Here is a 13869-nt window from a genome sequence, read left to right as displayed (position 1 = left end):
TAATACAGATAAAGAATAATTATTACAGAAATACATTTTTCCTTCTGTACTGAAAAAGAAGACAGCTTCTCAGCCAGCATAAATTTGTGTAACTCTGCTAAAGCTGAGACTTACACCAGGAACAAGATCCTTTTTAGTCTGAAAGGGAAGCAGCTAAGTATTACAAAATCTAGCAATTTAGAGAAAAAACACGGAGTAGCTTAATACATTCCCTTACTACAGAAATCAAAAGGCATTTCACTTGCTGAGCTTGCCTGAGCAGCAGCACCACGTTACACCCCGTGCTGGTTTGGGTTTCTATGCTGGGAAAGTGGTTCCCTTACCCTGCCCACTTCCACCAGGTTGGTGACCATGACAACACTTGCGGAGTTCTCCTGCCAAATCATTCTCCAGAAATCCTTCACTGTCTCTTGCATTGGCCCTGGGGCAGGAGAAAAGACAAAAGGACATCTTAAGAGAGTGTGTTAAATGCCAACATCTCTTTTCAGCTCTTCCCCAGCCATTGCTTCTGTTCCCACAGGATCCCGCTCTCCTTTTTGGAGCATCCCTCTGCCATTCAGGGTTACAGACAGAGAACAGGCTCGAGCTCTCTGAGAGATCAGACACCTCATCCTTCCTTGCAGCAAGTATTTAGGGTTTTAGCACCCTGGAAAGAGAGGTGATGTCTGTGTTGTAAACAGTGGAGATAGTTCCAGTAGTTAATCATGTGTAAGTGATGGGACATGGATGCACCCTATAGTTAATCTGTAATTAAGGCTGTATTGAATTTTGTACATGATGCAGTACTAAAATTCCTCAATTTTGCGCTTTATTAATTATGAAGGAGGAAGGAAACATGCAGAATTTAGCCCTTTTCTAAATTTCCCTAGAAAGAAAAATATCAAGTTTCAAGAGCCAGTACTCACAAGAGGTTTATTAGACTGGAGCCTTTCTCTGAACTTGTTTCTTCCCTCTCTTCTACACTGTAAACAAAATCCTCCCCAGACTCCTTTTTTCACCCACTCTGGCCACACTCCATCTTCCACATTCTCTACCTTGCTGCACTCCCTATGCCTGTACATCCTCAGATGCTAGTTTCATTCCAATATGGCTTTTCACTCGTTCAATAGGAACAAGCCAGTGAGGAAAAAAATAAAGCAGAATTTAAGAATAGGGCCGTTTCTATGAAGATCACATTTGCAGGTAAGGAATGCACAAAATTGAGGACGAATCATGGTAGAGGAAGTGGTCATGGCATAAGAGTTTGGCCAGTGATGCAGGAAAACAGCACCTGTTGTAAAGAACAGGAGTAGGGAGGTTTGTCATCTAATGTGGACTGCCCTCAGCATTGAATTGTTTTGGTTTTTCTTTATTTTTCTTTTTTTTTCCCCCAAAAAGGCACAGGAAACTCATCAACTAACTTACAGAAGGTGGTGTTCAAACATATTTCCTACTAGTTCCCACTTATCAAAAGTTCATCAATCAGAGGCTTATTCATACTGCCCTCACCAAGCAATTTCACTCCAGAAGGTAAACCCAAGCTCTGTAAAGCCCCTTTTAATTCTAATCTCATACTTCATGCACAAAGGACACCTCATAGATTGTACTGCCACCTCTAAGTCTGTAGCACTTTTTATTCCTGTAGCTGAGGTTTTGCATTTGAGTGCGTTAAAGATCTTGGAACAGCCTATTCCTTCCCTTTTGTGCTCCTAGACCAAGTTTTCAGACGTTCCCCAAAATAGAAGACGTCACCCTATAAAAAGCTCTTTAAAACAGCAGTGGTTTTACAAATATTTAGACATACAAGAATGAACTTGCCTTGAGTTGCAATGTAATGGCGAGGCCGGTGGTACCCCTGGAGAAAAAAAAAAAAGAAAATACGTGACAGTCTGTGAGATCAGAGTTCAGCCAAAGCACAACAGCATCTTTTTTATGTCTTCCAGGTACCAACAACTGCTGCACACTTACCAGTGTACTAACACTGGTTATTGAATGAGTGAAGACAGGCAACTAAGCTGCCCTGTGAGATTTTGAGTGAGGGTATCTCACTCGGGCTGAATAACAAGATCTCATCATGCCAAAGGGAAAACACGAATGGGGCAGTTTTCACTATTTCCTGTGGGCAACTCTGAAAACCAATAGGCAAAAGGTTGCACCTTGTTTGAAAAAGAAGAAAGGTGTGCATTTGCCTCTGTAAGAAAATGCTACATATCGGTCTTTTGTAACGTTATCAGGTGTATTTTTCATCCCTTAAAGAAACTCTGCTGAATGTTGTCATGTTCCTAAGATTCAGGAGATGCATACAAGATATGTGTGTTCACTTGATCATTCTGTGTGTGCGAGGGAAGCTGCTTTTCAAAGGTTATTTTATAACACTAAAAAAAATTTGTCAGTCTATTTACATGCCTTCTGCACCGCAACTTTGTAAGAAGTCGATAAATCCCAGATATCTACTAATGCTGTTGCAAGGGGCTGATATTGATTTCCCCATTTAGCCCACATGCCACTTATGTCTGTGGATATGTCAAACATAGGAAATCTCCATCTGTCCACTTTGGTCAGACAGAATAAACTGGAGACTGAGAACCTTCTCCCTGTCACAACACACTGTTTGTATAACATTCAGCTGTCATCCATATCGGATCAACAGTCTGTCCCTATATAAGATGCACTGAATTCCAAAGCAGATTTGTCAGCAGGAGTGTTTGTCATAGCAGGGATGTCCCGGAGCCTTACGTCTATGTAATTGGCGTTTATGTAGTCGGAGTGAGGGTCCCCATCCAGCAGCTGCAATCTCACTCTTGAATGATCATCTGAAAGAAGGAAAGAAAAAAAAGTGACAGTAACGATAAAGAGGACTTTGTAAGTGCTTCGTTTTATCTGCCGATACCTGCAAGTGGGTAATTGAATACTTGCAATAATAAAAAATGAAATAATATCAGAGATATTCCTGCTCCTACAAGCCTTTTCTTTTAAGATGTAACATTTAGATCCTTAGGTTAGCGTTCATTGATACTCTGGGTTCGTTAAATTCACTGCTGTCACCATAACCCTTATAGAGCTTTTAGATGACAAATGTTGCTTGATCTGGGGGTCTCAGGACAGACCTTTGCAGGATGTATCTCCATTACAAAAGTCATTTCACGCTTGGCAGTAACAGCCTCCTTGGCTTCATCTGAGCTATGGAAACTGAGGCAAGAGCTAAAACTGCCAAGATCAGAATAAAGATAAATAGGTCACGACAGAGGTATAAAAGATTAGGGAGAGTAAAATGGCAAGTGAAATCCTGCAAACAAGAAATGGGGCAACCCAGAAACCTGAAAGGAAATACCAAGGAAAATCAGAGCACTGTTCCTTTATACAACCCATAGAACTCACAGCAACAAAACGGCATCAAGGCAGGGATTAAAAAAAATATTAGAAATATTTCTGGTTTTGAGGACTTTCAAAGTTACTTTAGATAAGGCAATAAAATAACAGATATCAATCTTTTCATCTCCCAGCATCCTCCACAGTTCAGACGCAGGAAGGAACCACCTTTGAGGGCAGATCATGTAATGATTTTCCACCAAGGGAATATTTTGATCTCCCTCTGGAACAGCTGGTGCTGGGCTCTGTCAGAGGAGATACTCTGCAAGCAGGACTGGTGATGTGATCTGCTCTGGCAACCCCAGCACTGCTGTGCAATTATTTGCAGAACCACCATCTAAGGGCCAGTTGCTCGGCAAAAGCTACTGGGTTACTGGGGTCACCGCTGGCCATGCTGGGCTCATTTTTTAAAGGATTTTTTTAAGAAGTATAGACTCCATTACGTTTATTTCCTCTCTACCAGCTCTGTAGACCCTAGCTCTCAGCCAGCAAAGCATTAATGTTTAGAAGCACTTTGCAAAATACGGGCCCAAGCATGATTTACATTCGATTAAAAAGAATCATAGCAATGAAACATAAAAATACGAGGTATGATTCTGCAGTAACTCAAAAAGGGTTTTAGTCATCACTTAATTAAATGTAGAATCAGATAATTGTGAAGACAGATGTGCATGCAGTTCTGAAAACCAAGAGCTGGATATATATATGAAATATTTATTTGGTTATATAAAGCAATGACTCTCACAGACCGTTCATTCTTTGGGTGAGATTTTCACAGTCAAAAATACAACTACATTGCTGTATTTATCAAACCCCATAATTGCATTCAAAAAAGGTTACGCGGGTGAATCCATCAAAAGCTCCGTTATATTTGTATTAATAAATATAACCTTTGTAGCCGCAGTGGAAGTAGGTATAATTCTCAGAGTGCTGATGTTGTTCCCAACTCCAGAAAATTACCTGCGCTCAAGGCAACCGCACTAGGAGTTGCAGTAAATCATGTGGTTAGACAGACAACAAAAGGATTTATACTTAGAGCAATTGGCAAAGACAGATAAAGAGCTGATTAAACCAGACATCTAGATGAAATACACAACATCTCCCGTAGACAATTTCACACTTGCGATTCAAGGCAGGAAACTAAGATAGTTAAGAATCACACAGAACAAAAACAAAGGGAAAAAACCCTGGAGCTAACGGTTGGGAGGGGAACATTTACTAACTCCTCTTGTGATGCCACAATAGTATAATGTTATCAAAGTCTTACCTTATTGCAAGAATAGAACCAAAAGTGATGAGACCAAAAATTACCCCAGTGGCAGGTGGAAAAGAGTCTCAGGTTGATTTTTTAAGTGAAACAAAGACACCGTCTATGCACTGTGCTGTACCTGACGTGCTCTCAATAGCCCTTGAGGAAGAACCTGCCTCTCTTCATTTAATAGAGCCAAACCCCCAAATTAAGTTTCAGCACTTTGAGCCACTGTTTAGTTAAAAACTTGAAATGGGCAGGATGAATATCTCCTGAGGGAGCTGGATGTGAAAGACCTGAGGAGGAGACTGCAGAACACGCCTTTGCATTTAAGACAATTATGGATAAAGAAAAGATGCTTTTTAGCTCTAAAAATTATTTCCTTACCCTTTAAGCCAAATATGGTTATTCTATCTGAGAAGAACAGTAATGGATGAGAAAATGACCAGCGGAAATGAATTCTATTTCTAAAAAAGGAGACATTCAGGTCTAGGTCCAATTATATTTTGGGACCAAATGAAAACCTCTTTGGTTGAACTTTGCTTTAGGAGGACAGAATCCACAATATGTCATTGCATATTTTACAAAAATGAGATTAATTCCTGAGGGAGATTTATTGCTCTTAAGAATGTGAACAGTGCAGAAGAAAAAAATTCTGTATATATTGTAAGCACACAAAATATTAATGACATCTTAATAGTGTCTTTAATCTTGTTTATAAGTTTAGGAGCACAGTCTGAATAAAACTTCGTTAAATAACTTACCTTGTAAATCTCTTTTTTTCCCCTCAAACTTTGGAATTTGTTTAGTTTTGGGTTTGGGGTTTGTTTGTTTTTGTAACAGAGAGCGGCAAAAACCAATGCAACTTATTATGCTACTAGCAGTAATGATCTCATACATAGTATTTTTTTGTCTATAGACTTCAAAGCACTTCTTAAAGAACAGCAAATCTCTTCATTATATCTTCTCCCAATGGTCAGAATTTACTTTTGTTTCTGTACCCTTTCCTCCAGACTACACTAGCCAGAAGATTACATATTTGGCACACTGAAATGAAAGTATCGTTCAACTCTTCTTTAAATTTATCAGACATCATATCACCATGTGTTTCAAATGGGTTATAAAAAACTTTAAAAATGGAGGTAGAAACAGAAGACAAATTGCATGTCTGTAAGATTCAGGACTGCAAAAAATGGAAACATACTTTAACAAATGTATAAATTATTTTATTTCTCCCTGTTTACTATAGTCAGTATGAAAATTAGAAATGTTCTAAATTTGTAGGAAGATTACTTCAACTGAAAATTGATCTTAAAACAGATTTTTAAAATGACAAGAATTTCACTGAAAAGCACTGTGCTCCCATTTTAGCACAAAAAATGTTATAGTTTCAAACTTCTGTCCAAATTTCCGTTAGTGATCACCTGAAATACTGTAATTTTTCTATGGCTCATTTTGACACCAGCACTGGATTAATCTCACACAACTTTCACCATCAAAATATATCACACAGCTAGTCTAAACTGGCTGTCAAGGTTCCCCATGTAGTCAAAGGAGAAATATAGACATATTTTGAAATTATTCAAGTCAGTTCCGGTACAAAAGGATTATTTGCCCTCTCCAGACACACTGTCCTCCCCTTGTGTCCCCACTGATCCTGGGCTGTGCCTTGAGAACTGGGTGATATATCCCACCCGCTCAGCAGCACGTAACAGACATTGTGCAGACAAGCGAGAGTTTAGACACTATAGAAGAAACCATGGAATAAAAACGCTTGGAAAACAAAAGACTTCTGTTTTAAATCCAACACTGACATGTGGGTTCTTTTTATTTTATGCATTGTCCTTGTCCATGGCCAAGAAGTGCGTTCCACCTACGTTTCAGCCAAGAGCTCCGTTAATCTCCGTTGTTCGCTTTTTCTACCACGAAATTCTCCGGTTAATTCACAGTCCTCTAGCCCAAAGCATATGGTACTCAGAGCATGAAGGAAATGAAGCAAATTTCTTTTGCCATCAACTCAGTAGTTTTTAATGGACCATCACAAGACTTTAAGCGAGAAGATGGCAGAGCTCCACTGCAGATGGGAGGACGTGTCTAAAGTAGCACCAGCACCCCTGTGAGTGCAGAACTTCTGTAATATGCTCGGTAAAGGGAGAAAAGAAAGGGAAAGGAGAGCTGTCCTGTAAGTCGAAATAAAACATAATCCTATGTCTTTATTCCTTTATCTGAGAGTTTTTATTCTCTTATAACGTAATGGCTCTGAAGCTGGAGAAGATGGGGAGAAACAGAATAGAACCAAAGGTCCCATAGAGCTTCTGGATGTTTTCTGTGCAATGCGTTCAGCTCAGCCCACAAAAGCTGAACATCCCCCACAACCACCACTTGCTGATGTACTTTAAAGGCCTCAATATCTAAAGCAAATTTAAATCATTTTGCTTCAGCACATAAATGGCCCACTACCTACCCTTGCCCCAGAAAGAAAAATCTTGCATTTCCACAACTTTGTGTTTACAGCTTTTATATCCAAAGCGCAGGTTCAAAGCTTGTGGATGCCGCTGGTATAACAGAAAGGAGGGCAGATCCCTCACACACGGCACATCTGTGCAGCTGCAGTGCATCTTTCCACCAGCAACAGTGGAATTCTGTGGTCATACAAACACCAAATCCACCCCTCAGCTTTTCCTTGTCTCCAAAAAACACACCAGCGCTGCAGATTGCAGGGAACCCTGAAAAGCTGGGGTTTCAAGCATGGGGGAGCTTAGAGCTCTCTTGCATCTCCTCTCCACAAACAGCTTAAACCTCATCTGCAGTTTTGGTTTGCAAATGTAAGAACAGCAGATGTTGGGGCTGCCAGTAAGATCTAGGTTTTCACAGAGAGGCAATGATGTTAATACATCCCTGGGAAAGCAGTGAGCCGAGTAAAACAGTCCTGTAAGTGTGCTATTACCCAGAAGGCCATAAAGACAAGATCTAATCTGCTGTGATTCACTGAGCAGCGCTACTTATTGCAAGAGCTTACAAACCCACATTTTAACAAAAGTCTCTGAAGCAGTTACAAAAGTTAGATCAAAACCTGCCTTTTTGAACTCCCTCCCCAAAAGGCATGGGATATCTTGTTCCCGGAGTGATGAAATGACAACTGTGGTTAAATAAATAACATTAATTGCCATCTGCAGCCTTTTACCAAATAAACTGGTAAAAGCAATCAGTGCATACTCTGGGTTTTACCAGCAATTACAATTCTAGCACAACAAAGCAGCTAAGGGTGTAATCATTTTCCACCTCTGCTCGGGCTTTTGCACAGTTTGTACCTACTGAGCACAATTTGTTTTCATGATCTGCCCAGAGGGAACTCCTCTCCTGCTATCCCAGCTCTGCTATCAATTCTCTATTCTGGATCCTGTCATTGCTTTTACTCAGGTAAGTTGCCCAACATTGCCCATCGCTAACAATTTCTCACTGCTTTTACAAAATTTCTGATGAATGATATTCCCCTTCCTTAAGCATCCTCCTGTCCTTCTCCCCAGCCTCTTCAAAGTGAAGCCAAGATTTCATTCCATTTTACTTTAGCACGTCACTAGATTCTCCTTGCTGTCTTTTCAAAGAGCTGTTGTCTCCTCAAATTCTTTGTTTCATAGATATTCAAGGTGAAGAAAACCCACTCAACTTCGTTATTTACCTTCAACTCTTCTGCATCCCGCCTCCCTTCCCTTCAGATAAAACCCCATTTATCTTCCTTGATTTTGTTTCCTTAATTTTTTTCACATTTCTCTTGAAGTTGAATGTTTTCTTTGTGACCATCTTCAACAAAAATGAGATGGTGGCTATTGCACACAGACTTACCTCTTTTCACCTCCATTTTTAAATTATGTCAACCGCTGCCTCAAAATCATATAGAGAAACAAAGAGAGTTTCATGTTTCCTTCCTTATTTCATACTATTGCACTTCCATCTTCAATCCAATGGATGATTTGGATTGATTCATCTGTCTTAGACTAACTTAATCTAAGCTAATCATACAGACAGGTAAACCGAACCTCTATTTGAAGATATCTTCCTTTGCCACAGGGAACACAGGAACCTTGCAGCAAGGTGGAGCTTTTCAGCTGCTGAAGGGAGACGATTTTCACGCTAACTGTAACATTCCAGTGCTATCACTTCCATTTTCCACATGGAGAAACAAAGACTGATGGAACTGGTGACCTGCTCACAACCAACAAAGAAAGCCAGCAGCAGAAGTGGGAGCAGATCAGGGCTCACAAACTTCTGAGCTTCATTTCCAGATTTCTTCAGCTTTACCATGGGGTCCCTGTTCTATGCAATTCCCCCAAAATTGTTACACGAATCATTTCTTTCAAGAGAGGAGTGATTACTTGTGAGATGATCTTTCTTTGTGGCCGAAGTTTTTGGGGTTTTTTTAATTCTTTAGTAAAGTCTCTTCGTTCCACAGCAAATACACATTTAAACTGAGAAAAAATACTGCACTAAATGTATCTCTCAGCGTGACTTAATTTTGCTCTTACAGGGTTCCGTAGATTTATCCACTCATGAAAATCTATGGCACACTCATATTCTTATATCTTGTTCTGATGGTCTCAGGCTTCTCCAACTTGATGCTGCTCAGCAGCCCTTAAAAAGAATTATTTCTCACACCTCCTCTCCCCAGTCATTATATGGAATAATGAAACACTGGGGTAAGCTGCCTGGAGAGCTTGTGGAAAGCTCAGCTTTGGAGATCCTTAGGAAGAGGCTTCACAAACACCTGGTAAAAATGACAGAGGTTAATCTGGTTCTGAGAATAAAACTGACCTAAATGGTTTTATGGAGTCCTTCGCTGCCTTGCAGTGCTGTGATGTATCAATATTCCTGTAACGTCAACGGTAACTGGTTATTGAAAGAAGCAAATCTAAGAAGCTCCAGTGCATTTTCAGCTGCCTCGTCGTGATTCTGAGGCAGCAGCAAAGCTTGTCCCACATGTCAAACCGGCTCCTTGGGGACAGGCTCCGGCTGCTCCACTGGTTACTGACCACAAGGAAGGAGAAAATCTGATCTCTGATCCATGTCTAAAAATCTGATGTATCTGCATCTCTTTTGTGCTCCCATTTCTGGCACTAAAAGCTCTGGGCCATGTAGTAAAAATGGTCAGAAAACGAGCACTGTCACCTCCTGCAAAAACCTGACAAAAAGATTTAGCCCTTAAATTGCAAACATTAAGCACGAAGCAAGGTGGATAGAAAATGTGTAAAAAAATGTAAAGTCATGCAATGATTTTATGTAAAACCATGAAAATAAAAGACAATCATTGAAAAAGCCTGTAACAAACAGACTGAACTCCTGAATTCCCAGCACTGTAACTCGCTTTTAGTGAGATTCTCAAACACGCTCTTTTCCATAGGATGCATATAAAATCTTACAGAAAACTCAATTTAATGTGAATTTACACCTACAGGAGATTATGTTTCCATATCTATTCTTATTGCGGTTTTCATCTTCCTTGGCTGTATCCCAGGATGCTGTCTGCCCCTCGGGTAGTGCCTGCAAAATAAATAATACCAGAGTGTTTATAAAAATCTGGCCAACGCCTTCAGGTGGATAAAGATGAATGAGCAGGGCAAAAATAAAGGTGCTGCATAATTCAGCAGTCAACAAAGCAAACAGCTGTTCTTGAGGAAAGGGCACATCCACTAATGCAAAAAGCAGAGTTTGGTGCAGACCATTTGCATCTCTTGGCTTCTGCCAGCAAAGACTCATTTTCCTCCTGCTACTTCAGATCTAAAAGGATCAGGGGAATTTGTTTCTGGCTGCACAGTCACAGGTTAACCTCATTTTCCCTGTAGAACAGGGTTTGGGGAGATTTCACATAGACACACTTCTCAGAAAACCCACGTAACTGAAACACAGTGCTCAGTCTTTCATGTTTAAGTTGATTACAGACACAGTGATTTCACCTATTTCTATATTAACTATGGGGTGATGCCATACAAAAGACTAGCTGGTTTTCTTTGGGGAAAAATAAAAAAGGCCAGGGTTTTAGATTACGTGTGAGGAAGAGAAGCAAAAGGAGGTAAAACATGCTCATGAAGTATCAAAATAAACAGTCATTTTGCCAAAATCTGTTCTTTTAGTTGAGAAAGGATGGGGTAAGGAAACTGGCAGCACAAAATGCTACCCTGCACTGTAACTATTCTGAACACGCTCAAATGAGCCACTTTCCCCTTGAGACACGTCCAGGAAGGATTTTCAAGGCAAATCCAGGAAAACGGCATCTGGCTGAAGGATCCGGCTGAAGGGTGGTCTTGCCTTCCTGGGAAGGTGGCCTGGACCACCTGCCAGCAGGATGATCCCTCTCCACCTCGGGAGGGTCGCGACTGTCAGCACAGGCAGATCCGAGCATCAGGTCCCTGGGTATCGCCGGCATCGCAACGGGACGAAAGCCACGATCCCCAAACCATCCCAGTGTCGACTTGTGCCAAAAACACAGGGCAGGAGAAGAGCAGCTCCCACTGAATTTCCTCTCTAGATCTGCCTCCCCCAAGATCGGCTCTCTAACACAATCCTACATTACCAAAACCAACAGCAACATTATAAATTTTATTATTTATAGTCCCCAGGGAATTACGGGGCTTTTATACCACAGCCATTGTAGAATCAGGTCTGCCTTAGCTAGCAGCATGTAGTTTGACACAGCTGTGCTAGAAAATGAATTTATATTCATCTTCACAAGCCATCCAGGTCTATTACAGCGCCTGAGCGCAATAGCAGAGAGACACAATTATTAGGATCTACAACACTGACATTACAATTAAACTTAATATGAGCAAATCCCTGGCAGACCAGATCGCTGTGAATTTCTCCCAAAGGGGTTCCAGGACAGAAAATGTCAGGCACTGCAGCACTGCCAGGAGCATTGCTGACAAAAAAATGGGGACAGCGAGTTCCTGTTCAAAAGCCCAGGAGAAAGAGTAATAACTCTGTAATTGGCGAGGGCTTTGATCACATATATTTCCTTTACAGACAGCTGTTCCTAAATAGCAGCTCATCTCCTGAGAAAAAAAAAAAAACAACAAAACCAACAAAACCTAACCAATAAACCCACACACAAGGAAAAAAATCCCTGAGTAAAAGAAAAGAGGTGAGGAAGGTTTGTTTTCATCTTCAAAGACTGAGGAAAAAGGTGCTTTAATTTTTCTACCAATATTAAATTACAGCAGATTGACCAGAGAATGGCAACAGTCATTAGACATCTAATCATAGACATCTGAAAAGAAAGAAAGAATTCTTTCTCATGACTTCCACGTGGGAGAAGCTATCATGGCCAAAGAAAATACATTCAGGTCCAATAAATCCCTTTTCAACAAACCCTATTCCTTTCATGTGATTTGAACAAGAAATGCTCCATTGAAATTGATGTTTTTATATTTGCCTGATAAGCCTGCGAAGGTTTAAGTGTCCAGGATTTTTCACCTCATTCCATACCAAAGAAATCTCCGCTTTTCACCGAACTCCCCATCTCTGAAGAGAGGAAGCACAGCTCTGGTTGGTGAGGAACAGAAACTGCCTTTGCAGAGGTGTTACCTTATATCCCCACTTTTATACACTCCAGATGAACAAATTGGAGTAACTGCATGTACAGGGGTGCTACAGCACTAATAATTTTCCTGTGAGACCACTGAAAATGCAGCACCAAGAACTGAAACTGCATTAGAAACATAAAGGCAAAAATATCAATTATAATTCAGTTGCATCCAGGAAAAAAGCAGCATATCTAATATTTTGTTCCTTCAGTTTTTGTTTGTACAGTATTTCTATAACAACAAAAAGGGTTAATATTTCTGATTCTCTCTGCGTTATCAGCAATGGTAAATCAGGATAGATCATTCCGGCATTGGTATTTGATCCACATGTTGCAGGAAATGCTCCCCCTTTTCTTTAACAACTGCAAAATTTCAGTGTTTAAAAATCCGGACTGTGTTTTTCCAGGTTTTTCTTACTTTTCTTCTTTTAGAGAAGTTTTGAAAAATTTATACCGACATATCTTCCCGGTAGTGGAATTTACGTGGCAATGATGCTTTTTAAACTAAATTGATCTAATTTTGATCTGAAATTACAAGAATAGATCTCTAAAAGTCAGCTTCATCTCAATCAAGCTTTCCGAGCACCACAGCCCAAACATAACTAAAGTGCTCGCACTCAATTGAGCCTCATTGCAAGCCAATTTAGATTTCCAGTGGCTGCATTTAGTTAGTTGGCTGTTTGTTTTTAATTTAAATACGAAAAATGGAATCATTCATTTGCACTGATCTACCCCCATGCTGCAGTGTTGCTGCCAAAGGCAACATCATCAATTAAAAGCCTTGCTGCTCATCTCCGATGCTGCCACAGCATCCCGACCCCCTCCCTGCAGCCACCACCTTCCCAACGGTGGCGGAAAAACTTCTCCCACAACCCTCCTGTGACCCAGGGTTAAAAACCACTTTCGACTAAAAAAAAATAATTTCTTTAGCCAGCGCGGTTCCGCATTCTGGTTCGTAGCAAAGCCTGAAGTCAACATTGTCCAAGGACAGCATCTGTGGGAACATGCTGCTGCCAAACATTTTGTCATGTCACATCATAGCCTGAACTGCAGGATCTATTATTTTGACCAGGTAGATGTGTAGCCAGCCAAAAATGAAAGGGTTAAAATCCAGAGGTGACTTGGACAAGCTGAAGACACTCAATACTGAGATGCTTGAGGAAGGAGCCACAAAATCCAAAATAACTGAACTGTCTCAATAATGCAGTAGGAGAAATGTACTTCGGTGACATCCTAAATCATACTGGAAAATGAGTTTGGATAATTAAGCTTATTATCTCTGTAGCCAGTAATTGGTGCTTGCGTTAAGTCTGTGGGACTGGTCCCGCAGCTCACAATGAATCAGATGTTCTGAAAAAGGAACAGGTGACATTTAGACGTGTCCCATTTAAATGTTCATGGTTGAGCCTAATCCCAAATAGTGCTATTTACACCCAGTGCCAGCAATATATTTTTCTCTCGTGGTCTACACCTTTTATTGCCAAACAGAAGCAGGAACCAAAAAGGTCCCAGTCACACTTTGGCCTCAGGTGCAGCTGGGAGACCCAAAATAACACACACAGCAAGTGCTGACAGGTTCCCGCGTTCACACACGTGCAGTTATCACCCATTTCACACCACTTACACAATCACATCTCACTTTTCATCTCCTTGGAGAACAATGTGCAAGATGCAAGCACCAGAAATATTTTTCTAGATG

The 13869-nt window shown here is 40.6% G+C and overlaps 1 protein-coding gene across 3 annotated transcripts in view; it reads right to left on the bottom strand.

Moving 5' to 3' along the window:
- The window catches only part of PTPRT (protein tyrosine phosphatase receptor type T), a 441556-nt gene that overhangs the window by 19910 nt on the left and 407777 nt on the right, over positions 1-13869 (bottom strand). For all 3 annotated transcript variants that reach the window (XM_065645693.1, XM_065645694.1, XM_065645695.1), the window contains 4 exons: positions 10045-10132; positions 2716-2792; positions 1798-1834; positions 324-421 (listed from right to left, as the gene is read on the bottom strand). In XM_065645693.1, the coding sequence (XP_065501765.1) occupies positions 324-421; positions 1798-1834; positions 2716-2792; positions 10045-10132 (300 nt within the window). The remainder of the gene's footprint in view (positions 1-323; positions 422-1797; positions 1835-2715; positions 2793-10044; positions 10133-13869) is intronic.

The sequence above is a fragment of the Caloenas nicobarica genome, chromosome 15, assembly GCF_036013445.1.
Source record: "Caloenas nicobarica isolate bCalNic1 chromosome 15, bCalNic1.hap1, whole genome shotgun sequence".
Taxonomy (NCBI): domain Eukaryota; kingdom Metazoa; phylum Chordata; class Aves; order Columbiformes; family Columbidae; genus Caloenas; species Caloenas nicobarica.
This window is presented reverse-complemented; position numbering and strand designations above follow the sequence as displayed.